The following is a 25,022-nucleotide window of genomic DNA, read 5'->3' as shown; positions in this document are numbered from 1 at the left end:
CCTCAAGTGTGGTTCAAAACCCCCATTCCATAGGCCTGGCTGATGGAAATGGCCACGTTTCACAGCTCACCACACAGTCCCACTGCAGCCCTTCCCAGCTCCCTGTTTTTCCTGTGCCTGGGGCATTGGGTACCTCACCATAAAGCAGCATCTCTTACCGGTAAGCCTTGCTGCCCAGGTTTTCCTCTTTCTCCATCAAGCCCTTCCTGACCCTTAAATAAAAAACAGAGAGGGAACATGCCTTTGTTCTTTTGTGGCAATGAGAAAGAAAAATGAATGCAATGTGATTTAAGGAGCAGAAGAAGACACATGTGTCTGCATTCTGCTGATACAGAAATGGTGAAGTTGTGGGAAGTGCCCAAATCCTGTGGATATGCTCTGGAAAGAGGAACTGCTCAGCACCAGCTGAGCAGCAAAGAAGGTGTTCTAATGCATCCCAAAATACACACAGCACTAGTGGAAGTGAACAGTGGGAGACAGCTGTCCTAGAAAATAAGGCAGCAGCACTGCCACTGATGAATTCAAAACCTTCTGTAAATTACTAAAATGAGTCGCTCTGACCAGGTGATTTTGAGTGGAGGTAAGACTGAATTCATGGAGCCTTTGCAGATCAGCCCCAGTCAGCTGAACATGTCCTGCAAAGAGGGAATAAGGAGCACAGCAGGATATTTCATAGCTCTGGTTTTGCTTTTGAGAGAAATCTTGCAAAGATTTTGGAAGTCTCCAAATCCTAAAGTTTACAGATCTTCCCATGGAAGAATCTACAGCAATGGGCACATCAATATTGAAATTTGTCCAGCACTGACATGGACTGTCATGCACACATCTTGTCTAGGAAGTCTCCTTGACAATCACAGAGACCTGTGCTCAAATGGTCCTGCTCATTCTTTTAGCACTCAGGAGGTGCAGGGCAGGATGAGGTACTGACCTTGCCTTCAGCAATGTTTTTACTGCTTTAGGTAAAGACAACTGAATTGTTCCTTGTTTGGATCACAGCATGCGCAGCAGCTGACCAGGGACAACAGCAGGTTATGAACTGGGACTGCAGTTCTGTGGGCTGGTGTGGGTTGGGAGCACTTCCACAAGACAAACATTTTTCAATCATGCATTTGGAATAAGACTCACAGGATAACCAGTGTCTCCAGGCTCCCCTCGGTCACCTCTGTCACCAACGGGGCCCTACAAGAGCACAACAGAGACTTGAGGTGGATGTAAACTGTCATCTGCAATATCTCAGTGGCTTGTGCATGTTCTACAAGTAAGGCAGCAGCCCAATTAATCCACCCCCAAAATCACTCCAGGATTGATTAGAGAAGGGATTTAACATCTTACTCTGTCTCCAGGTGGTCCCTGTGGGCCTTCCATCTTCCCGTCATCACCTTGCTGTCCCTGTGAGTAAAATGTTAGTATTAATATAAACAGCACATTTTAGAGCAGATGTGTCTGCACAGACCCAATCCAGCCCTTCCATATCATGGGAAGTCAGAGCCTCTGTTGAATTTACTCCCTTTTCCTCCAAAGAAAGACTAAACAATTTTTTGTGTTGTTTGTTTCACTGACTCTTCACATTGCTTTCCTGATTTCTGGTGGCTGTTTTTCTCTGGTCTAACTCTCCTCCTTAAGTAACCAGGTGCAAAGGGTTATTTTCAACAACTCCTAAAACGGAGCAAGCAGGATGTAATTACGCCAACATGGGAAATAGCTCTCTGCCTCTGAATTTTATTGCTGACAGTTCAACCAAACTCTTTAATCAAGCATTTCCCCGCCCTCGTTGAGTGCTGTCTGGGCTGTCGTGGGAGCAGGGGTGGTCTGGATGGGCTCCTTGGTTGTGTGCCACCATTGTGGGCTTGTTTTACAACCAGCCAGGTGAGACAGCCTCTTACACACGCCCTGCTCGCTGGGATGCTCTGCAGCACGAGCTCAGAGCTCGTGGCTTGGCTGGTAGATAACATCACCCGGCTTATTTATGACTGAGGTCTCTCCAAAACATCCACAGAGAGATCCCTTAAGACTTAACAGAGCCACTATCCTTTTAAATTCTGTTGTTAAAGTCACTCAGGGTCACGATGTCCTGTTTTCTCTGGAGCCCAGCTCAGAGATGGCTGTTTCTCAGCTCCCCATGGAAGAATGCAACATTCCAGCTCCTCCAGTTTTTGACTGCTCCATAGCAGTCTCTGGCACTTTGGCTCCTTAGGATGAACATGTCTCAGAGCTCTTTGGTGCAGTGTGGGGGGTTCTGGCACAGTGGAGCTGCTGTAGTGGAGGTGCTTGGGTGCTCCAAGAAACTTTGACCATCCAAATCTCCACAGATTGCAGAGCCAAGTTTTTCGCAGACTTGTGTAATTCTCAGTGGTTGCACCAGCCCTTTCTGGTGTATTTACAATTCTCTTTGACCTTCTCTCTGGGCTGCTCTCCTGTTGGGGTTGCAGCTGCTGATAGTAAGGACACTTGGGAAATTTCTTGGTGAGCCTGCCTGCCTCTGAGAGAAACTTGGGTGGCAGAGAGGAGAGGAGGGGAAGCAAACCCTCACAGGCTCTGCCAACAGTTTCCAGTGCTACTGAACTTGCTGCTGGAAGCCAGCAGCAAAATACCTGGCAACTGGTTTGCCTTCTAGCCACTATCTAAGGAATGTTGCCTAGAAGGGAAAAAAGCCACCATTTCTCAACTCTCAGGGAAAAAAACCATCCCAGTGTGTTACTATGCAGAAGTCTTGGCACTGATTGCTTCTTCCCAAGCAGGGTGTGCACACCTTTGCCATTTGGGACCTGAGATGAGTGTGATGAACTCAGAGAAAGCTCCTAATTCTGGGGACCCTTGAAGAGCATCAAGATTTTCTCCTCACTGTGGCTTTGTTTCCCCTTGAGGCTGATCCCCACCTTGTTCTCTCTCCTGCCTGAGAAAATCCTGCAGCCTGGTCAGCTCCAGGACTGTGAAACTGAGCTCCTCCAGAGCTTCCTGGTGCCTCAGCTGCTTGAGAGAGAGATGAAAGGTCTGTGCTAATTCTTCAGAAAGTTGCAGTGAAAAAAGTTAGAGTAAAGGGCAGCGAAGTAAACATGTTAGGATACAAATGGAAAATGCATGGAGAAGAAGGGAAGGCTTGTTGTTGTTGGCTCCTGTCCCAAAGTGAGATACACCAGTTTGTAATTTTTAAAAGGATCCCATCTGGACTGCTTTAAGCAGCTGCCAAGAGCAGGCGTCTGCTCTGAGCAAGGCCTCTTTGAGGAGCTGCAAATGTATGAAATGTGGTGGAGTGGCTGGCTGGGATGGCACAAGGGAGCAGGATTCCACAGCAGTGCCTCACACCAAACTGCTTTCTTTGAAAAAGGGGAGACCTTCCCCACCATTACATCCTCCTCCTTCAGCACAGCTCCATTCACCATGTCACTTAAAGCTCACAGAGTGCTCATGGTCACATTTCCATTTTCTCTTTATTTCTCACTTTCAGGCTTCCATTTTTGTGTTCACACTCTTGTGAGAGGTTACAGATGTCTGGAGGGAATGAATCTGTCTGTCTTCAGGCTGGGATTCAGGCAACTCTTAGGAGATGAGGGAGGGTGGATGGGAAAAGTTAGATGCAAGATTTTGTGGAGCACCTGGGTGCTGCAGGAGGGGGTGCTGGAGGCTCAGTACATGATTTTGTGCTCTCCTGGTTCAGCATCTTCTCCTTCTGCTCCCCAGCAAGGTGTCAGCAGACCCACTGGCCTTCCAGGAGAACATGAGAGGAGATCCAGCTGTCAGTGGTCATTAACAGAGCTGACTGCTCTTAGCGGGGTGCATTGATGCTTTGGCGGCTTCATCAGGCTTCAGCTTGGATACTTGCATGTAGAATTAATTTATCATAACACTGCTGTGCTCTTTTGACACCAGATCCACTTGGGGAGTGCTTTTCTAATGTCCTTTTGCAGAGCAACATCTTGTTGATGAAGGGCAAAGTGCTCCACTGAGCACTTCAGATGAATAATTTGGGGATCATTTGCTACTGAAATTACAGGAGTTTTCCAGATGGCAACTTTAAATGTTTTCAAATAAAACTACAGCTGCAATTAAAGCAATAGACGTAGAGATGTGCACATCTCAGTGGCTGCAGGGCCAATGGCTGACCTTGCTTTTGCTAGTCATGACTCACAACTTTTTGCCAGGATGCTCAAGATTCGACAGTGGAATTGTAAGGAACCTCTGGGGCAGTTCTGAGCTCACAATGTGCCTGGTCATGAGCTCTCACATCATCCTGGGCTGGTTGTGCTTGTCTAACACTTGCCAGGAAGTTTAGCAAGGCAGCAATGGAGATAGGGAGCAGCAGGAACATCAGCAGCTGTTGCTCCATGATGTGTTTCAGCAGCAGGAAATGGGAGAGAAAGCACAATGGCCATTGTTCACCCCCAAAGGAACAATTCTGAGGTGTGTGAATGTCTTAGTGGGCCACAACAGTTTGCCCTGACCCAGTGACTCCTGGGTGCACAGGGAATCTCCAGGCAGAGCATGGTGTGAACAGGATCCTGGCACCAGGAGCCTGAAGGGATCCATTCAAAGCCCCAGCAAGGGCAAGTCCTTATAAACTCATTTTATAAGGGATGAAGTTCCTGCCTGCACTACAGCTGCCCTCCCACCTGTGTGCAGAGGCAGAGCTGAATGCTCTCTTGGTGATGGGGAGCAGAAAATGAGCAGAAAGAGTTCATGCATCTCTCCTCTTCCTGGAGACCTCAGGACTGACCAGTCCCCATCACCATCACTTCCCTTCCCACACCAAGGGAGAATCACAGAATGGTTTGGGTTGGAAGGGAACTTAAAACCCATCTTGTTCCACTCCTTGCCATGGGCAGGGACACCTTCCACCAGACCAGGGTGCTCCAAGCCCCATCCAGCCTGTCCTTGGACACTTCCAGGGACAGGGCACCCCAGACCTGTGCCAGTGCTTTACCACCCTCTGAGCAGAGAATTTCCTGACATCTAACCAAAATCTTGACACTTTTGTTTTAAAAGCATTCCCCCCTGTCCATTGTAGGAAGTACTCCCCTCTTTCAGACAGCCCCCTTTAAGCCCTGGAAGGCCACAAGGAGCTCTGCCCAGAGCCTTCTGCAGAGAGATGTCAGGAGGGAGGGAGCATGGCTGCAGAAGGCATGTGAAGGACACCATCAGCCCTGGGAGAGCCAAGCAGCCCTGGAGCCGACAGGAAACCACTAAAGCATGAGTCACTGCTCCAGCCTGAACTGGTTATGGCTCTGCTGACTCAGCAAAAGGGGGAAAACTCCCGGGGAAAGCCACCCTGGAACGAGGGCTCTGAGTCAGGGCAGCTGCAGCCAGGGGGCTGTCGAAAGGTGGGGCACAAGGAACATGGAGCAAGGGCCATGGAGAGGAGAAACGCCAGCAGCTGAAGATCTGCTCTTGTGCAGGGAGTTACTGTGACCTGATCACAGAAAGCCATGAGTCTGACTCCTTTTGGCTTGGGGATTGAGCTGAATTCCTGTGGATGCAGCAAAAGCACATCCTCAGGGCTCATGCTGGCTGGCTCAGCCTCTGGCACAGGGCACGTGGTGTCTGGGGAGCACGTGCTGGTGGCATGGGTGTCCTGGCACTCCCTGGCAGAGGCAAGGCTGTAGCTTTGAGGTGATATGTGCTTTGAGTGGCTCCTCACAGGGTGAGGAGAGTGCAGATGCACGGGAGTTACAGCACTGGGACAATTGTCTCATTCAGGGGAAATGAGATGGCCAAACCCCATGAGCTTACCTTTTCCCCCTTTGGCCCTGGTGGTCCAATCGGCCCTGGTGGTCCTGCATGTCCCTGTGGAGAGCAGACAGCACGTGAGGAGGCAGGAAAGAGCTGTGGGACTGAAAGTGCTCCCTGCTTCCCTGCCAGAGCTCACGAGCCCTGGGTGGTGCATGCCAGCTTTGGAGGGACACGTGGGTCACACAGGCAGAGTGGAACCAAATGCAGGAGGTGCAAATGGAGACTTGACAGAGAACCAAACTCGAGGTCAGAAATAAATCATGGTTTAAGAACAATGTGCATCCTGGAGTGGCAGTTTTGTTGTGTTTAAGAACAGATAAAAGCTGGGAGGTGAAAATAAAACCCTTACCTGGTAACCCTTTAAGCCTGGGTCCCCTTGAGCACCCATCCTTCCTGGAGCTCCCTGGAGAGGCAAAGACAGAGGGACTGAGAGAGCAGCCCACGGTGTTAGCACGAGAGGAGGAGGCTCTGGGCTGTGCAAAGCAAAGCTCTGCACACATGGGAGCGTGGCCAGTCCTTCTCCTGGCCACCACTGAGCTCTGCTGCAGCCACCTGGTGGCTTTTCCTTGGCTTTAACCTCTTACACATGGAGAGGGGTGTGCCAGGAGGCCATTCCATGCCTTTGCCTGCCTGCAGCAATGGATTCCCCACCTCACTCAGATTTGCTATCAGAAATGGCTGCATTTCTGTGCTGTTCCTCTGCCCCCCTGAACATCTCTATATCCAAATTAGTGTTGTGCTAGGAAGTCCAGCAGATTTCCACAGACCAGAATCACACCCTTAGCAGAGTGAACAAAGGGGTTTAAATCAGATCATCAGATTAAAGTGAGTCACAACATTTCCATATAATCCCATTTAGCATGGAACAAAGCCCTTTCCACAAGACAAAGACATGTCCTCTCCAATAGACTGTTGCTCAGATATTGCTTTGCTTCCTTGTGAAATAACCCATGGAGGCTTTGCCAAAGACTGTTAAGGGAGGATATGTGGTGAGGCCACAATTTTTAGTGCAGGAAAACACTATCAGCAAAACCACCACTCCATCACTCATTTGCTACTGTTCTGAAGTATCACCACTATTCCTAGTTCATAAATAATTCCTGATTTTGCACTAAGTTCTATCAAATAGAGTGCAAGAAGTTTCCTAACCAGCCTGCAATGCGTGAGAGGCACTTTTACACACCACTGCTGTCCTGATGCATTTATCTCTTGTGCCTAAAGCAAATTAAATTTCTCCCTTGTCTGCCATACTATGGCTGTTCTCTCTGGAAGCCTCACCTTCTGTACCCAGTTCAAACCCTTTCCCATGCTATATTTCTTCTTGCTCCAAGTGTTTTAGATAAGTAGATCAAGAGTGGGTGTAGAAACAGGGCAGAAATCCAAGGCAGAGTTCCTTATAACTACACAGCTTGACTTGGAAGCAGCTCTTGCCATGAGTGTGCAGTCTCAGAGGGGAAGATCTTAGCAAAAAATAGCTTATCAGATCACTCAGCTGAGGAAAAATCCCCAATATTTCAGCAATTTCAGCCTATCTGGGGAGTTGTGAAGAGCTGCCTCAATGCAACGTGAGCTGGGCTCACGGGGCACCAACCCAACCACCCCGTGGACTCTCTCCTGTGCTGCTTGGGACAAGGGTTAAGATGTTTTTGGCCAATTAAAGCCATCTAACAGCATTTTTCAGTGCCCTGAAGCCTCTGCTGGGCTCTCTGCTCCAGTCAGGCCCGTGCCCACCCCTGGCAGCCAGGTTCTCTGAGTTGTGTTCAGCCGTTTGCAGAGCTCTTCTCACCATCGGTCCCAGGGTACCTCGGGATCCTTTAGGGCCTTGGTTCCCCTTCGGCCCCTGCTTCCCTGGGGATCCCATCTCGCCGAGCTGCCCCTGGTAGCCCTTGCTGCCCTGCAGAGCAAAGGCACTGACATCAGTGTGGGACAAAACTCCTTCTGCAGGAAAACATCGGAGACGGAAGGGAGAACCACAGGCTGTGGTGTTATCAAAGAGAGCTGTTCCTACCTTCTGGCCAGGCTTGCCCTTTTCCCCCTGTTTTCCTGGTTTCCCTTCTGGGCCCTGGAAGGGGAAAAAAAAAAAGGCTGTTGGAATGGGATAGTAAAGGAGTCACACCCCAACCTGACACTCCCAGGCCATTTCCCTAGCACACACAAACCTGAGAGCAACCTCACCCACACATGGGGGCCAACAAGGAGGCCAGCAAGTTGTGCAGGTCAGGTCACAATCCACAGGTGCTACAGCTGGGCTATGGCTCAGTTTGGTCTTTAGCTTCTCCAGCACATGGAGGAAAACTCATTGCTTAAAGGTGGAAAGATCTTGGTGCTGAGGTGGCTATTGGGCAACACAGCTGAAAGGTGATACTGTGATAATTTTGATGATGATGACTTTGAAATTACATCTTGAAGATAGGTGGGTCACGGAAAACTGTGTCCATCTGTCTCCAAGGGTGCAAAAGAAGGATCTCCAGAAGTGCACTTACCCAGCCTTTGCTACAGAATGGGGTGAAATGTGGAAAACACATTTACCTTGGTTCCCACAAAAGGTTTCCTCTGGTTTGCCCCTGAACCAGTAGTGAACCAGTAGGTATCAATACTTCTGATAGGCACTAAATTAGGTATCAATATTTTTATACAGTTGCAGAACCCTACCAATAGAACCATTGATTCCACAGCACTTCTCCTTGTTTTTTTCCTTGTGAAAAAAGGCAATGGTTTCATTCTCTATGCACCTACCACACAAAACTCCCTGCTCACAGTGCAAACCCCCTCCCTCTATTGGTATTATTACTGCCACACACGGAAACCACAATCTACTGATCAGGCTTCTAGAAATGCAGGGGGAAGCAAAACATGGCAAGCAGGGACAGGAATGCTGAACTGCTTTCAGAGCCCAGTGTGGGTGCAGAACCTGCTGCCCCTCCTTGCACCCACACCAAAGACATGTGCTATGATGAGCAGCCTCTCCTTAGGGACCTCAGGGAGCTCATTTTTTCCAGTGTTTGACCCTGTTGGCTGCAAGGGAGACAGAATATTTTGAATTTGACAGAAAGAAGGAAAAAGTATAACTGAAGAAAGCAACTCCTGCTTTTTGGCAATTGTGACAAACTTTTCAACAGCATCTCTGCACCAGCACCACATCTCTCCCTCTGCTCCCCCTCCTCCCAGCTAAGAAGGTATAATTTTCATCATGGTTGGTGTTGTAGTCCCAGCTGAATAAAAGAAACTTATAAAGTGAGACATATCAGGGGGTTTTCACTCTGATCTGAAACATGGGCCTCAGAAGTGCCTGCTCTGAACACAAAGGAGCAATTCAGACTCATTCCAACCCTAAAGGATTGTGCCAGTTCACTTCCCCAGAGGGAATAGCTCTATTTTACCTAAGTCAAACATTTCAGGAGTCCACCTTGCCAACACCATTAGGCTTCACAAAGCACAGGTCCCTGCAGAGGAGCACATAAGCCTTGCTCTGTGTCTCTTCCATACTGCTCAGGGTTTTTTTTGTATGTGCTATTTTTTGCTGCCACTTTCCAAGAGATCACTTTTGGAGCTGCTTTCCCACAGATGCCGAGCAGCCGCAGCAGATGATGGGTGCCAAGGCTCCAGCATCACCCACATGATTTACACTTTTGACAGGAGCACAGAGAAGTCTTCACTAATGAAAGCATCAGAAATGGCCAGACCCTTCCAGTTCCAGGGCAGCTCACTGTGGGACCTGGTACTCAGCACCTGAAGCACAGTAAATCCACAGCCCCTGCTCTGCAGCAGTGCCCTGGCACATTATGGCTTAAAAATTTGGAGAGGGAATAGTGGAACCAGCCATAAAGCTTTACTGTCAAAACAAGATGTGACTGAATAACGAGACAACTGGGGCTTTTAATCAGTTGCATAGTGTTTTTCCATCAGTCTCCCTGGACTGTGCTTTAAGAGCTTGTGGAAGCACAAGCAGTAGATGCTTCCTGCAGATGGGAGAAAGCCCATTTTAAGCTAGATCTCTTTCTAACCCAGTGATGGCCAAGGCCTTGGTCTTGTCCAGCAGAGTAGTTTTGCACACTCAGATGTGCTCCTGCAACTGCAGTGCTGTGGCAGCTCATGAAACAAAGATTTCCATGCAAAGGTTCCATCCCCAGGCTGAGAAAGTGTTATATTGTCTGTAAAAAATGCAGATACCAGTACACTGGTGAGACACACTCTTTATCCTTGGGCAGAGCAGGTGGACCCTGTTCATGGGGAGGTCACAAGGATCTCACAGCTACTTCAGAAGAATCTGAAGTACAGCCTGGCTCCCTCCACCAGGATACATCTCCCATGGAAGTTTCATGAGTGAAACTTCTACTCTTCATTGGAAAATGTCTTTGTTTTTTGAGAAGACAAGTTTAGGCTTTAAATTTTCCCATCTGAGAAACAAAATTTCCACACTGCTCCTAAAATCTGCCAGCATTCAAGTTCCTGCTTGCACTCGCCATCATGGAGTACAAATAGAGTCATCTGGAAGAGGGTAAACAACAAAAACCAAACCAAACTTTGACAGTCCAAGTCCTGCTCACAAAATTGAGCTCAATCCACAGTGAGACTGTTCCATGGACAAACAGCTTCTCAGACTTTCTCAGGGTTCCTTCAGCTTGTTTTTTCCCTTGGTGGTGGGTGTGAACAGAGATATGAGCTCCAGTAAACTCCTTGAACCATCTTCCCCTTATGACACATCAGCCTCAGGGAGCAGGGATGTTCATCTGCTCCAGAACGTTCTCCTGGGTCCTCCAGCTGGGGTGCAGCTCTCTCTCCATTGCTGAATAAAAAAAACCATTGGCAGCATCACCAGCTCCTGTCAGTGACAGGGAGATGAGCTGTCACTCACAGGAAGCCATGGAGATCTTGTTCCAAGCCTCCCTTGCTGTTCTTGACTCTCATCCACTGGTTAAAAGCTTGGCTGGTACAAAAAAATGGGTCAAACCATGCTGGCGACGCCACGGGCAGAGACGTGGCTCAGATTTTGACTCACTGAGTCACCTCCTCGAGAGGAATAAGCTCTATCAGGCAGGGATATTTCCGTGCTCTCCCAGCACGCTTTCTAGGACTTTGGCCAGCAAGCTGTGCTGGTGAGTGGGAAGCCTACCATGTGTCTGATTTTCCTGGATATGCTTTCTCCAACTGCGCAGGAATTCTGCCCAGATGAATTTAGAGGCAGTTCAGCACTTGTCTGGGGTTCCCAGATATGTGATATCTCTACTTGTGATGATCCAGATGTGGCTGCTGTTGCAATCCCAGATGTTCCCAGGGCACATTCGAAGGGGTTTCCACAGTTCCCAGAAATCACTGCACTGCCCCACTCCACACATTTGCAGGGAAGGAAAACCCCAGCAACAATTTTGGTAGCCTTCAAAAATAGTCCCATCCTTTTTCTCTCCATTATTCTGACTCATCTGTCCAGGGATGAAAAAAATCAGGGCCAGAACAGGAAGAAAAAAAGAAAGGATAGAAATAAAATTCAATGAGATGGTATCTTCATCCAGGCTCTCCCCAAAGTACACTGGGAATGTAGCACCTTTTGGTACCTCTTTTACTGCAGTGTGAAGTTCCTCAGGTTCCTAAGATTTCTTCTCTCTTTTGCAGAGATAGGAGTGAGGGCAGAAGATGTACAAAAGCCTGCCTATCACAATAATTAAATCCAAGTTCCCTTTGCTGGACTCACATCAGTTGGGTCACTGTGCCAAGGCATTGAACACTCGGTGCTTTTGTTCCCAGGGTTTGTACACATTTTGTTGTATGCCTTGGGTTACTGGTTTGCTGAGAAAATCTGTCTTCTTTCCAAGCTTCTTCCATCAGTGGGACTATTTTTAAATGGTGATTTCTCTTTATGTGCTGCAGTCTTCACTAGGGAAGCATATCAGTACCTCCAGATGATGATGGTATTTGTGACCAGGGACAGTGGAAAACAGCAGTTTTACTAAGTCACATGCCTTCAGCTATGCCAAAATATCCAAGGAAAGCAAAAAAAATTATAGTCTTAGGTCTAGTATGTTTAAAATTTCGTTGTCATCTTCAGTAAGGATACAGATTTACAAGGATTTTTTTAGTATAGCCTTAGATATTCCCCTAAGGGAAAGAGGAATGGTTTATTTTCCAATGCAAATTGGTTAATTTTTAAAGAAAAAGAAAAAGAGACTTCCAGCTGCTGATGGCCTTGACAGAAAAGTCAGATCTATTGCCCAGCACAACAGCAATGTTTAGTGGGAGCAAATAGATGAGCAGCTCAGCTTTAAATTCTCCAGACATCAACAGTTGAAATCTATGTTCCGACAACAGCATCCAGAAAAACAAAACAAGGAAGTTGAATGAACTGCAGAGAGATATGGCCTGAACAGAGCCAAACAACAAACAGGGCTAAAATCCTGACCCAAACTTCCCCACAGCCAGTGATGCTCTTGCTGCAGGCAGTGGGTCGGGAAGTGGTAACAGAGGTGTGACTCACCATCCTGCTGTGGCTCATGGCATTCCAGAGGGCAAATATGTTCCTGCCTCCCTTGCAGCACAGCACAGCACAGCACAGCACAGGAAGGAAGCTCTCAGGGCACAGAACTGCTGGGAGAGCTTCCCAAAGCCTGCCTCAGGTTGCTTCAGGATTGCTCAGGACTGCTGTGGAGCAGGAGCATGTTTTCAAACTTTTTTTTTTTTTGTGTGTCATTGAGTGAAGGTCTGTGGTCACTCCTCCCTCCCAAAAATAAGGCAGGAAGAAACAAAACCACCAGAATACAGCTACTGAGCAAAGGAAAAAAGTGACATGGTGACAGGGAAAAAAAGAAAAGATAGTTTGAGGCTCTGGATATAAAAAGGGCAGGAAAATGAAAAGCAGCAATAAAGGTAGGAAGCATGATCCATAGGATGACCATGCCCATATTATCCAGGCCCAGCCAGTGAGCTCATTTAAAGGGAAATGAAAAAGCCCCATATAATTTCCTACTGCTCAGCAATGTCTCCATATGAGAACCTCTACTTAATAAACTTTGATTGAGAGAAGCCTCCCCCCATGCAGGACAGTTCACAAGCACTCAGGAAATTAGTGGGATTATTTAGGCCGGGCATTTGAAGACATAAATGTTTTGGATTTATAAGAAACACATTTCATAATCACTCTGCCTAGCAGTAGTCTGGAAGGGGAGGAGACAGGGCAGCAGCTCCTGAATGAGTATGGGGAAAGAAGAAAGACTCAACTGTTCTCGAGAAGAAAGACCTGATTGTGCTGTGAGGTTCAGAGGGTTTCACTGGGAGCACTGGGAAGTAATGGGCTCTTGGCCTGCCTGTGGAAACCCGAGTGCAGGTAGAGCTGGCTGGCTGTGCTCAAAGAAACAGCAAACTGGGGAAATCCTATAAAAAGGTCTTGGATGGCAAGGCTACAGCCAGAGCCGCTTCGACTTTCCTTTCAGCTGAGCTCCTCAGCTTAAAGTGGGAATCCAGTCCAAAATTGTGTATCCTGAACTCTCTGCTTAAGAACAAACTCTTATCTGCATGCAGCTGCTGCTCTGAAACTTGCTGCTTTTGGTTTTGTGGAGGAGGACACTTTAACTTGATTTTTCTAAGCAGCCACAGTGTAAGGCAGCAAAGAGCAGTGCTGTGTGCTCTGAGCTGCTCTGGTTTAATCTGATAGCCCTGAACTGCCACTAATTTGTTGTTTCTGGCACATTATTTTTTTCCTTCACTCTCTTTGCCTCTACTTCCTCATCTCTAAGAAAGCACAGGAGACAGAGGTGCCACTAAAATGCTTGATGGATGAGTGGGAAGTGTAGGAAAAGTGCAAGGCCTCATCCCCACTGAGCTGTGAAGCTTTCATACACAATGAAACCAAAATGCTCCAAAAAAATTAATGTTGGAATCTGACAACGGGAAAGAAAAGAACAGAGAGAGCACCTGGGCAGCACAACTCTGACTGACACTCCCCCAAACACTAAGGGTTAATATCTTCCTTTTGAAGGACACAGATGCCCTGGGGTTGTGGAAGAGGAGGGGAATGAAATCCTCTCTTGCAATAAGGAGGGGAATCTTGGATCAACTGCCCAAAAAGTGTGTCTCCTTCGTCTGAGTCAGGAAAGAAACCGTGCCAAGTCAATGGGATTTATTTCAAATTCTGGCTCATTTTGACTCCTATTAACTCTAAACGAAGACCAGCTGGGATCAGCCTGCCTTCCCCAGCAGCAGAGCCCCTCAGCTGCTGGAGAGCAGCCTCATTGCTGCAAGCAGCAGTTCCCTTGGGATTGGGAAAGCTCTGTGATTCCCTGTAGGGTGCACAGGGCTCACAGGCAGCCCTGTTCTGCTCCAAAGGTGTCAGTGGATTGGGTGGGCTGAGTCACAGGGAGCAGAATAGCAAAAAAGGGGGAAAAGCTCCACGCAATAATATCACCCAAACAACAAAATCCAGCATGTACCTCTGCATTAAGTGGGATTCAGGAAAGGCTGGCCCTGGGGCCACCATTTGATTATCAAAGCAGGAGGAGAAGCTGATTGCAGCTATGGGCAGGGGTGCTCAGGGATGCTCATGCTGGGTCTGGGAGGGCAAGCAGAGACACCCATGCCTGCAGCTCCCCAGAGAGGCATCACCCTGACTCTTGCTCTCAAACTCTTCATAGCAGAGATTTTCAGCATATTTGACATCAGTTCTCAGTGACTTCATTCACCTTTAGTTTTTGATGCAGGACAAATACCTGCTTATGGCTTTCCTGGGTGTTGGCCTGCACGAGCAATGATACTCCAGGGCTGTAACTCAAGGACACACCATGCCAAGTGCAAACACCTTCAGCCCTGCAAACTGGGCTCCTGTAGAGGAACTGGCTCCCTGCTGTAGCAGCTACAGGAAAGGACAGGCTGTAGGGCAGGGGGATGGCCTGCTGTGACCTCCTGGGCCCCCTGTGCCACCAACTGACCTCCTGCATGACCCTGGGCAAGCCACTTTACTGTCCTGTGCATCTGCTCCTAACACATTATTCAAGGGCAGAATTTGGATAAACACCACCCATTTCCTAAGATTAAGGGTGTGAGGACCTCACTGGTACCACAGACACACTGCCCTCCCCTGCACACCGAGCCTGGTGTTCTCCATTCCTTCCTCTGCTCAGCCAGAGGGTGACCCCACACTCTCCAGCTGGGGGAATTTAAGAAATTTCATTCAAGTAATTGCTCCACAGCTCATGGTCCAAGGCACAAAAACCAGATTTTCCAGGAAACAACAGCTCAGTACATTATCAAAAAAACCCATAAAATTTCTGCATGGAGAGCAGAGATTAAAACCAGGGGTGACTCCAGGATTGTCCTTCGGCAACCTCAGAGTTTTCAGGGAGCTGAATGCCATGGATGTGGTGCTGCCAGCTGTGGCTGAGCTCATGTGTGTGCAGAGAATGGCTGGATTCAGCAGCAGCAGCAGAGCGAGGCGCTTTGTTGCAGAAAACCTTTGAATCATGTTTTCAGTGGCAGGAAACAGAAAAGAACAAAGAGCAAAAACCACTCTGGGACAAATTCTGCTGTAAGTGATGTTTGGACAACATTCTGCAAGAGCAATGTGTCGGATGAGAAGATGCTCCTGCTCTGCCCTGGCACTGCAGAGCCCAGAGAGCAGCCTGGCATTGCACGAGCAGCCTTGCCAGAAGGTCCATCCTGGCCAGCAAGTCATCCTTCCACTTCAGGATTGTAGCTTGTAGATGAGAGAGGGACAAAAATGTGGTGGGAAGGATCCTCAGGACACCATCCAGAGCTGTGTGTGGGGTTGCTGCTGCTCTGGGGAGCGACCACAGCACGGGAGCCAAGAGCCACGAGTTCACTCCACGCTCTGTCCTGGGCTGGAGAGTGGCTTGATCTTGTGAATTCCCTCAGAAAACCTTCTCAGCTCTCCAGCCCAGCCCAGCTCTGTCAGTCTACCCTCCTGAAGAGCAAATGAAAGGACTTTGGATCTTGTTGCACCAGAGCAAAAGGATTTACAGCCCTTCGAGCTCTTCTGGGCTGATGGTGCACATCTGCATGCCACAACAGGGCCGGCAAATGCAGCAAGATCTTCTCTGATGTAATTGTTTATGGCAATTCAGACCATTGGAGTGTCTGGCTCAAAGCTTTCTGAGTCCTGACATGGCTCGAATGACACTGCAGATAGGATTTCAGGTTAAAATTGAAGTGGAAAGAACTCGACTCCCAGTTTTGCTGAACAATGAGGGATTTTCTTGTTTCAGAGCATGTTGTATTTCAGTACTTCCAGGCTCTCCAATTGCTTTCCTGGAACTGTAAACCCCTTGCTATCAGATGTCTGCCGTGTATGGCAAGCAGCACATTACACAAACCACAGTGCAGAGCCACAGAGCACAGCTGGAAACCCCTCACCTCCCTCCTCCAACTGGCCTGGGCCTTCCTCAGCCGCTGCTGCATCTCTCATCCTCCCAGGGAAGGGATGAAGTGCCACATTTGCTATCACTGCAGAGGAGAAGCAGCAGAAGGAAGCAATTTTTGGGAGAAGAGGTTGTTCTCAGGGCCCACTCATCTGTGACCAGGCTGTTGGTGGCACACCGGTGACTTCAGCCTCTGCCTTTTACCATGCTCTGGTGCAATGAGCAGCTCTGATGGGCAGTCAGATCCTTTGTGAGTGCAGGTTACTCTCCAGGGATGTTCTCTGGGTGTTTCAGGCTCTGTGGCACTATTCCCTCACAGCCTTACAGATGAGCAGATAAATTATCTTTTTATTTTGGCAATCCACACCATGACACTTGCACTGCTGATGGATGCCTTGCCAGAGTTCACCAGGCTCTTGTACTTTCCAGTGTCCCCACGCAGTGAGAAGAATATCCTTGTTCTGCCTTGCCCAAACAAAAAGTCTGAATTTCCAGCCAGTCTCTCTGAATGCAGGTGCCCAAACAGTCCCTGGTGCTCTGCAAGGGGAAGGGATTTTCAGCCTTTTGTTGTTCAAACCAGAGGGCAAATGGCCACGTTCAGAAGAGAGTCAAGCTCAAGTGAAGGCAATGAGTTTGTGTTAGAAGACAGAAACCACTGGGAGGGATAATCTGTGGGCAAGCAGCTCAGGAAAGGTGCACATCTCTGGAAATTCCAACTGCATCTTGCACTGGTGCTCTGATTTCTCTCTTATGGCCAGGGGGACAACTGGCCCATTCCTCCACTGAGCAGGAACTGGGGCTGAAAGGAGCAGTGTGAACTTGGACAAAGTGACCAAAAGATAGAGGATACTCATTTATCTCAGCTCCAGCTGCCTCGAGCCCTGCCAGCCACAGCTGTGAAGCTCATGGACCATCTCAGCTGCCAGGTTTGTTTGCTAAAATCCACTGGCGTTGAAACACGTACAAACTACCCCTGGAGACTCGACTGGGGCCTCCCTGCTGCTTTTTGTTTGAGATTCAAAACCACAGTGGAAACCGGTTTTCAGATATGTTAATGCTGGAAATGGCTGAGCCAAGTGAAAGCTAAAGATCTCTGAAAAACGTTTCCTGAGCACAGAGGGAAGTTGGGTTGTGCTCAGGCAGTCATGTGCTGTCAGCATCAGGATGACCCTGTGGAAAAGGAAGCCTTGCTCAGGAAAGGCAGATGTGCCTGTGCTGACCCCATGGATCACCAGGTGAGGGTCTCTCTTCTGCAGGACCCAGAAGGGCAGCACAGACCCTCTGTGCTTCCTCCAGCTTTCAAAGTTGCTTTGGGTCCATCCCTTCATCTGCCATTTCCAGGGAGCTCCAGGACTGCACAGCCTCTAATCTCCTACCATCCTCCATGCTGGCCTATGGCCACGTTAGGTGTGAGCTGGTGGTGCCAAATTCCCAGCACCAGCCTCTGCTCCAGCCAGGAAACACAAAACAGGCTGAAAATGTACCAGCAGTGAAGTCAGATCCTTTCAGAGCAATCTGGCACCTCATTTCCTACATCTGTCACAAGGACACTTGATAGTGAAGTGTCACATTCCTGTAGACATAAGCAAAATAAAGATTAAGACTAAACATTTCCTTGGCATTGAGGACAAATCTTCAGGAGATGGTGTGGCTGCAGAACCCTGTGATGAAAAGCGTTTTTCCAGAGGTTGTTGCTGTCCCTGCTGGGCATGTCCCTGTGGGTGCTCCCTCTGGAGTAACACAGGGACAAGCCAAGGTTTAGGAGAACCTTTTATGTGCCCACAATTCCAGATGGGCATCAGCTTCCTCAAACTAACACCAACCTCTTCCAGAAGCAGAAGATGAGCTCACACCCCCAATGGAGCTAGAGTTTGTTGGCACAGGTAACTGCACAGATCCTTGTGTGTGCATCTCTCCTCCTAAGGGCACAGAAGCATCAAGACCTTCCCTGTCCCCTTTGGAGCTGAGCAGGATATCCCAACAAATACTGGAGCTGAGGAAAAGCCCAGGAAAGCATCAGTGGATCCAGGCAGGAATGTGGTGAAGCACAGATGTAAGGACTTGGGGGTGTCATGCCAGGAGAGGCCAAATGGAGATTCAATGGCTAAAGATGAAGTTCTTAACACCATCTAAACTGATTATTGGACAGCACAACACTGTCACGTCAGAAGTGTTAGAACCATTCACAACAGGGTGGTGTGGAATCACTCAGTATCTGCACACCCAAACCCAGCATGCTCCCTCTCCCTGCAATCCAAGCACCTCCAACACCTTCCCCAACCAATTTCTGTGCCACCACACAAATCCTGGACAAGAGTTTGTCACCTTGGTATCAGCCCTTGGGTGGGCAGCCTTCACAACTTCCCCATGACAAGATTTTTTGTTATCTTGGTCCAGTAGCCTTAAAGACTTCTGTGTACCGTGCAGTTTGTGGTGGCTTTTGCAGCATGTCCTCCAGGGGATAGTTTGGCTGGATGTTCCAGCTTCTAACCCTCAGCTGGAAAGGAGGGGCTTGCAGTTATCTCCATCTGAGCTGTAAACCTTATCTTGACAGAAATCTAAGGGAAATCCCACTGATATTTCTACTCTCCATGGGAATGTAGAATGAAATTCTCAGTAATGGGAAGAGGAGAATAATCTGTGCTTCTGTCAGAGGACTTCCATATTTAAATGACCTCAGTGAGCACAGGAACACCAGCCTGTGTATTAGGTAACAGTGTCTGGCAGGGCAGGCAGCCCTATCTGGAGACTGTGCAGGTCTGAAAGTCTGCCTGAGTTTAGGCATAAGGAAATACAAAGAAGTATATTAAAATAGTAGATGGAAATATAGCACTTTGCAGTAAAAAAACCCAACAAACCGAAAGGGAGTGATTACGAGCAGGAATCTTGGCTCTATTGGCTGCTTTTTTTTTAAAAATGAAACAGAAAACACCATCATGTTCCCAGGGACATGCTGGCAAACAGCAGGGACAGAGTCTGAGAGAATCTGCATTTTATACTTTATAACTTAATATGGCTTTTGCATGATTTTAGTATTTTTATTGGTTCCTAAAACATACACAAGATAAACACGTGAACCAGCCAGAATTACAGCATATGGAGGGTGACTGCCCAGCCGTGCCAGCCTGCAGCTGGGAAGGAGCTGGGGTGTTGGGGACCACCCTTGCCTGTGGTATGATCCCAATCCTGAAAGGGCTCCCTGAAAGGACTCCCTGTTGGGTACAGGGGCCTGTGGCCAAGGGTGCCCCTATTTGGGGCAGGACTACAGGCTTATTCTGCACATTTATGGTGCTGCACTACAGTATTAAGCCAATGTTTCCACTTTCTAGTTGAGTCAGTGCTCAAACCCCAACCTCAGCCCAAAAATAACATAAATCCATCTCTTTTGCTGCTTCCATCCCCTCACACCCTTCTCCCTGCCCTCCTTTCAGCCAGCCACAACAGCACCAAAAGGAAAATCAACGTTTCACCATGGAGCATCCACCCAGGGCTCGGCAGTACCTGCTGGCCCTGCTGCTTCACACCCAGCCCAGGCTGGGATTTCAGAGCTGCTTTTAAACTTGGGCTTCTTGTTCCTTTTCCACAGATGTGTGGGGCTGGAGCTGGTGTGTTCCCCTGCTGCATGAGGGGTAAGACACGTGCCACAGGGGAGCAGTGCATCCCTCTGAGCTGGGCTGCCCCTCTGCTGAATGAGCCTTGCTGCTGATAACTCTGATCCAAGACAGCAACCACAATGAATACACCATGTCAGCAACCTGGTAAGCTCCACATTTCAAGCAGAAAGGCCTGACTTGCAGAGCAGCCCACTGGGGCACTGGGCAGAGCCTTCTTCCACCTGACACTGCCCTGCTTCCTCTCATCTCAGAGCCAGAATCAAACATTTTCTTTCTACAGCACCAAGATCAGACCTCCAAGTGAACCAGACATGCCCAGGATATTAATTGAGGATTCAGGAGTCATACCCTGCTGATTTCTTCTAGTTGTTTTCTATATTTAATGGGGAAATCCTAGAAGGGAAGACCAGAAGCAAGCAAGTAACCATTAGAGAAGGCACAAGGTGGCCAATTCCAAATTCCAGGCCCAGGCCAGCTGTGGCAACCAGGGAAAAATCAGCCCCTCTCAGTCCTCTGGACCTCCCCCTCTAACACTGTGGGGGATCCAGCCTACAGAGGTGTGGGAGGGAGGCACCATTTCTCAAAGCCTGCGGCAGATCAGATTCCCATTCTCAAGTGTGAGTCCTAGCTGAAAGACCAAACCATCTCCTGGACATGGTTTGTCATGAAAACAGCACACTTTACCATAATGTTTAGGACAAGCTACAGCCCAGGTGAGCTCTGAGCAGTGGCCTGGGTCACAAACTGATGCCAGCAGGAAGCCAGGGGTCAGCAAGGGCTGGTTTCACAGACTCACTCGGACACCTGGGATGCCGGGATATCCTGGAGGTCCTTCCTTTCCCTTCAGCCCTTCACTGCCTTTTTCTCCTTTCTCTCCTTCTGGGCCTTGCTCTCCTTTGTCTCCCTGTGGAAGAGAGGAGGGTGGGAGGTTTTTATACCCACACAACATGTGGGTCACTGTACAAAGCTCTTGTGAGGGAAAACCCCACCACATAATTAATATTTCAGGAGTCTGAGAGGAAAAGAGCCTGCAAGAAAAGGGATGAATGAGGATGAGTCATAATACACTTGACATTTAAAAAAAGGAGCAAACCCAGGTTTCTTTTCTTTAAAATCTCTTGGCTGAAGAAGGAACTCTCCCATTACACAGAGTAACCTGAACTCCTTTGCTTCTCCTGCAATAAGGCCTGAACCTCCCACGTGAATGAGGCAGGCAGACAAGATTTGAGTCTCTCTTGCCTCATCCAGAAGCCCTGAGCTTGGGATGCTGAAAGACTTTTAATAGAATGGGTTTGTTTGGAGCAGCTGCTCAGCTCCTGCTGCCAAACTGAAATCAGCCCAGGGCTCCAATAAACACTCTGTGAACTGTGTCACTGTGCCCTGTAAAGGATCCATGGCCTGAGCAGTGGGTATGCTGTCAAATCACTGCTCTGACAATTACAGAATCACAGAATCAAAGAATCATTTGGGTTGGAAAAGTTGTTTAAGATGAATTAATCCAAACCTCAACCCAGCATTGACAAGCCCACCACTGAACCATGTCCCTAGGTGTCACTTGCAGGGATAGTGACTCCACCACTTCCTGTTATAATGCTTTTCAGGCCACCTTTTCAGCGAAGAAATTTTCCCAATACCCACTTAAAGCCCCCCTGGTGAAACCTGTCATTGAAATTTATGAAAAAATCTGGCAGATCATAAAATTTCAGTATTTGGCAAGATCAACCAACTGGAACACAGACCAGAAATAAAATCATAGAAGTGTAAGAAGTAAATTTATATCTGCTTTTCTTTTATAAAAATAAATACAATATTGTAAATATTTTGTATTATTCAGTACTACCACTCAAAATTATATGGAGACAATGATAAAGGCCAGTTTTATACTGAGAGCAACATGTGCAGCCAAGCAGCCTTGAACAGAATCATTTTCCTCTTGCACCTGTGTTGGGAGAGCTCAACAAGATCCCATCTGGTTAAAGAGCACAAACACATCTGGTTAAGTGTCCAGAGACACATTTGGGGTGGAAAGAGCTGGTTTGGTTCAAGAGCTCCTGGGCACAGCCAGCAGTGCAAGAAAATACAGAAGCCTTGATTGTCCTTAAGGAAGAGATTTTTGGTCCAGCATTCAGAGATAAGCAGAAGTAGAGACACATGGCAAACAGTTTAACTAGAAAGAAGCAATAAACTGCATTGTTGTGGGATGGGCTGCTCTTTTTTTCCATGGAACAGAATTGTTGGCCTGTTTGGAAAGGCCGGCTGTGCAGGGACAGGAATCAGAGCCCTGTTCCAAGGGCAAGGTAGCAAACTCCCAGCAGGGAGAGACAGAGCAAACCCTGAGTGAGATCCTGGGGCTCTGCCAAGGGAAGGGGATCTGGTTTCTTTACTCTCTAACATTGCTCTGGTCAGTGGTGCAGGGGAGAGTGATGGACAATCCTTGATTTCCCTTGCCAGGCCCAGGAATTCCTGATTAGTTGGAAATTTGATCTGTAAAGACTCAAATAAAACAGACAAATTGTTGGAAACCAGATTTTGAAGAACTTGACCTTTTGGAGATCTGATCAGATGCCAAAAAACGTGGGTAGAGGAGTGAAACAGGAGGGGTTTGTTATGTGTGCTGCAGAAAAAAGTCCTTAGAGATTGCAGGGCAAAGGTTTATTCCACAGAGGACCCAATAATCCCCTCGGCCTCATGCTGGCTCTGGGAATCACAGGGACCTGAGTGCACAGGGATGTGTGTGGGAGCTGGAACTCCATGGAGTGAGTATTACCTTGATCCCATCTGGCCCAAGCTGCCCGCTGTCCCCTTCCAGCCCGGGTTCTCCCTGTGGACAGAAGCAAACACCATAAGGCTGTGCCTAAATGTGCTTTTCCCTGAGCTTCCTGCAGCAGCCAGCCTGCAGTGATGGAAGCCCAGCCCTGCACACTAACATGTCCTATCTCATACCCTAATGCTGAACAAGCCCTTCCTGGAGCAAGGGCAGGAATTCAGCCTCCTGCTCTATTCTGAGCCACAGTTTCTCCTCCACAGACCCACTGTGGGAAGCCCTCCTTCCCTGTGGGAAAAGGAGCTCAGTCTGGATTCCCTTAACCTGGGCCTTCCTCATCCTGCTCCAACAGCTGACCTCAGTCCTGGGAGGGGACACAGCCCCTGGCAGCCTCAATCCATGCATTCAGCCCCCTGCCATGCCCACACAGTGTGTCCAGTGTTTCCCTGCTAAAGCTGCTGCTGCTGCAGCGTGCACAGACACAGCCCTGGCAAACAGGAGGGCTCTGTTCCACCTCTGCCCCCACACTGCCCCTTTCACACTCGCTGTCCCTGGGGCATCCCAGAGGCTCCCAGACCCTGCTGAGCTCGGGCTGATGGGCTCTGTGGGCAAGGTGCTTTCCCCACCTGCAGAAGGAGCAGGGCTGGGAGGGTTACGGGATGCAGAGAACAGGGTCAGCCTGTCCAGGCTGTGGGACAGCAAGGACAGAACCTCTGGGAACTGATGAGGTACAGAACGTGGCCATACTCACCCTTTGGCCAATGAGACCTTGCTCTCCAGGGATTCCTAGCTGGCCAGGATCACCCTAAAAAAGGAAGGAAGCACAGACAGGGAGACAAGCTGGTTACTGACACTGAGAGAGAGGGAAGTATTCCCATTGCACTCCTCATTTTGTCTATTTCTTTCCTCCTCCCACACAAACACCTTCAGCTGAGTTTCCAAAGGCTGTTCCAAAGGCCCAGCACAGAAGCATCAAAGAAGGACACATCTCACAGGCTCTGTTGCAATGATGCAAAGATGGACAGGACAGGGTCACAAAGGCTGCAGATCCAGAAGGAATTCTCTGGCATGGTCCTTCACAGACAAGCAGCAGGGTGGGTGCAATGTGGTGTAATGGCAGACATGACCAGAGTGAGGGAGAAAACAACCCAACAGCTCTTTTCAGCCCAGTTCCAGAAGAACCTGAATCTTTGATAGCAGTTAAATGAGTGAACAGAAGGAGCTGGCAAACAAATGCATCTTGCCAACGTGGCACTGTGGGTAGGATGACCATAGGGCAACTCCCTCCCAGGTGTGTCCATCCAAGCAACCTGCTCTGCATGAAGAGAGCTCAGGAAATGCAGAGCATTGAAGGGAAAAATATTTGAGATATCCGTAAACCTCATCCCACAGCAAACTGCTCTGCACAGACCAGTCTTGGTCCAGCTCCTTCCAGCTTGGAGAAGGAGCAGGACTGGACTCTCACTCCACAGCTTCCCAGCAAGGCCAGCAGGTCAGGGGGTGTCTGTGCAAATCATCATGTCCTGCTCCAAGAAGGGCCAGCCAGGAGCACTGGAGCTGAAACACTCCTGCAGTATCAGGATCAAGACACGGTAGCTCCAGTGAAGTGTCAGAAGATTTGCCAAGGAAAACATGGCAAAGGATGGAGTGGGGGGTGGAGTGAAGAGCAGCACAGAGGAAATTGCATTAAATCCACACATAGAGTTTGTTCAAAAGCTCTGCTCACAAGAGCAAATGTTGAGACCAAGTGGGTTAGGATTAAATAAAACCCCCTCTGAGCTGCCCAGCACTGGGATTTTACTCAAACAAAGAGATGGCTTTTATGTGGACAAGAAGGTGCATTCATGGTCTGCAGCAGGGCACCCTTCCCCCTTAACCATCAGAGGAGTTCAGTCCCCAGAGAGCTGAGCCTTGGAAACTGTGGCAGGACCTTGTCTGAGAGTATTTTTAAATCTGAGACCTTCCTAACACTCTTCTGGTTTTGAATTAGAAGCTGCCTGGATCTGTGACTCTCCAGGTCTCCTCTCTCCATTGAGATTTTGGATCTGCAAAGAGTTGAGCTTCGTTTCCAAGGCCCTTCACAGCTCTTGAGGCACAAGATCCCCGGAATGGGACTTCTCCCCAGCCTCTCCCTCAGGATGGGACTGAAATTTGTAAAAAGGGCTAAAATTAACCCAGTTTTAGTTTTTTTAAACTTTGTCTTTTATTCAATGCAGTATCTTCTTTGGCTGTTGGAGGGTAAACCTGCAATGTCACTCAGTCCTTCAGGAACACAAGTTGCCATTTATCTCCCCAGTCTGACAGAGAAACTGCACTCAGGGTTTTTCTTACCTTCATGCCAGGTTCACCTGCAAGACCAGGTTGTCCCATTGAGCCTGGCGGTCCCTGGGAGAAAAAAAACCCCAACAAGATAATGAAAAAACCCATTGTAACAAAGCAGAAAGCAAGATCAAAGACATAACTCCTTTAGCAGAGCTCTCCTGGGACAGCCAAGCCCTGGTTGCAATGCAATTACCTCCCTGGAGCTGGCTCGGGGTCCACAGCATCAAAGAGGCCCCTCCT

At 48.6% G+C, this 25,022-nt stretch overlaps 1 protein-coding gene across 4 annotated transcripts in view; it reads right to left on the bottom strand.

Annotated features, from left to right (window-relative positions):
* Positions 1 to 25,022, bottom strand: part of COL27A1 (collagen type XXVII alpha 1 chain) — a 142,737-nt gene that overhangs the window by 14,971 nt on the left and 102,744 nt on the right. For all 4 annotated transcript variants that reach the window (XR_010349156.1, XM_064394051.1, XM_064394050.1 and 1 more), the window contains 11 exons: positions 24,792 to 24,845; positions 23,212 to 23,265; positions 22,464 to 22,517; positions 20,493 to 20,600; positions 7,733 to 7,786; positions 7,511 to 7,618; positions 6,074 to 6,127; positions 5,725 to 5,778; positions 1,333 to 1,389; positions 1,126 to 1,179; positions 159 to 212 (listed from right to left, as the gene is read on the bottom strand). Coding sequence is in view for 3 of the 4 variants with exons in the window: in XM_064394051.1 (XP_064250121.1) it covers positions 159 to 212; positions 1,126 to 1,179; positions 1,333 to 1,389; positions 5,725 to 5,778; positions 6,074 to 6,127; positions 7,511 to 7,618; positions 7,733 to 7,786; positions 20,493 to 20,600; positions 22,464 to 22,517; positions 23,212 to 23,265; positions 24,792 to 24,845 (705 nt within the window). In the remaining variant the exon portion in view is untranslated. The remainder of the gene's footprint in view (positions 1 to 158; positions 213 to 1,125; positions 1,180 to 1,332; positions 1,390 to 5,724; positions 5,779 to 6,073; positions 6,128 to 7,510; positions 7,619 to 7,732; positions 7,787 to 20,492; positions 20,601 to 22,463; positions 22,518 to 23,211; positions 23,266 to 24,791; positions 24,846 to 25,022) is intronic.

Source organism: Passer domesticus, chromosome 18 (genome assembly GCF_036417665.1).
Source record: "Passer domesticus isolate bPasDom1 chromosome 18, bPasDom1.hap1, whole genome shotgun sequence".
In the NCBI taxonomy this organism is placed as follows: Eukaryota; Metazoa; Chordata; class Aves; order Passeriformes; family Passeridae; genus Passer; species Passer domesticus.
The sequence above is the reverse complement of the archived record's forward strand: the minus strand, read 5'-3'. Positions and strand labels throughout refer to the sequence as shown.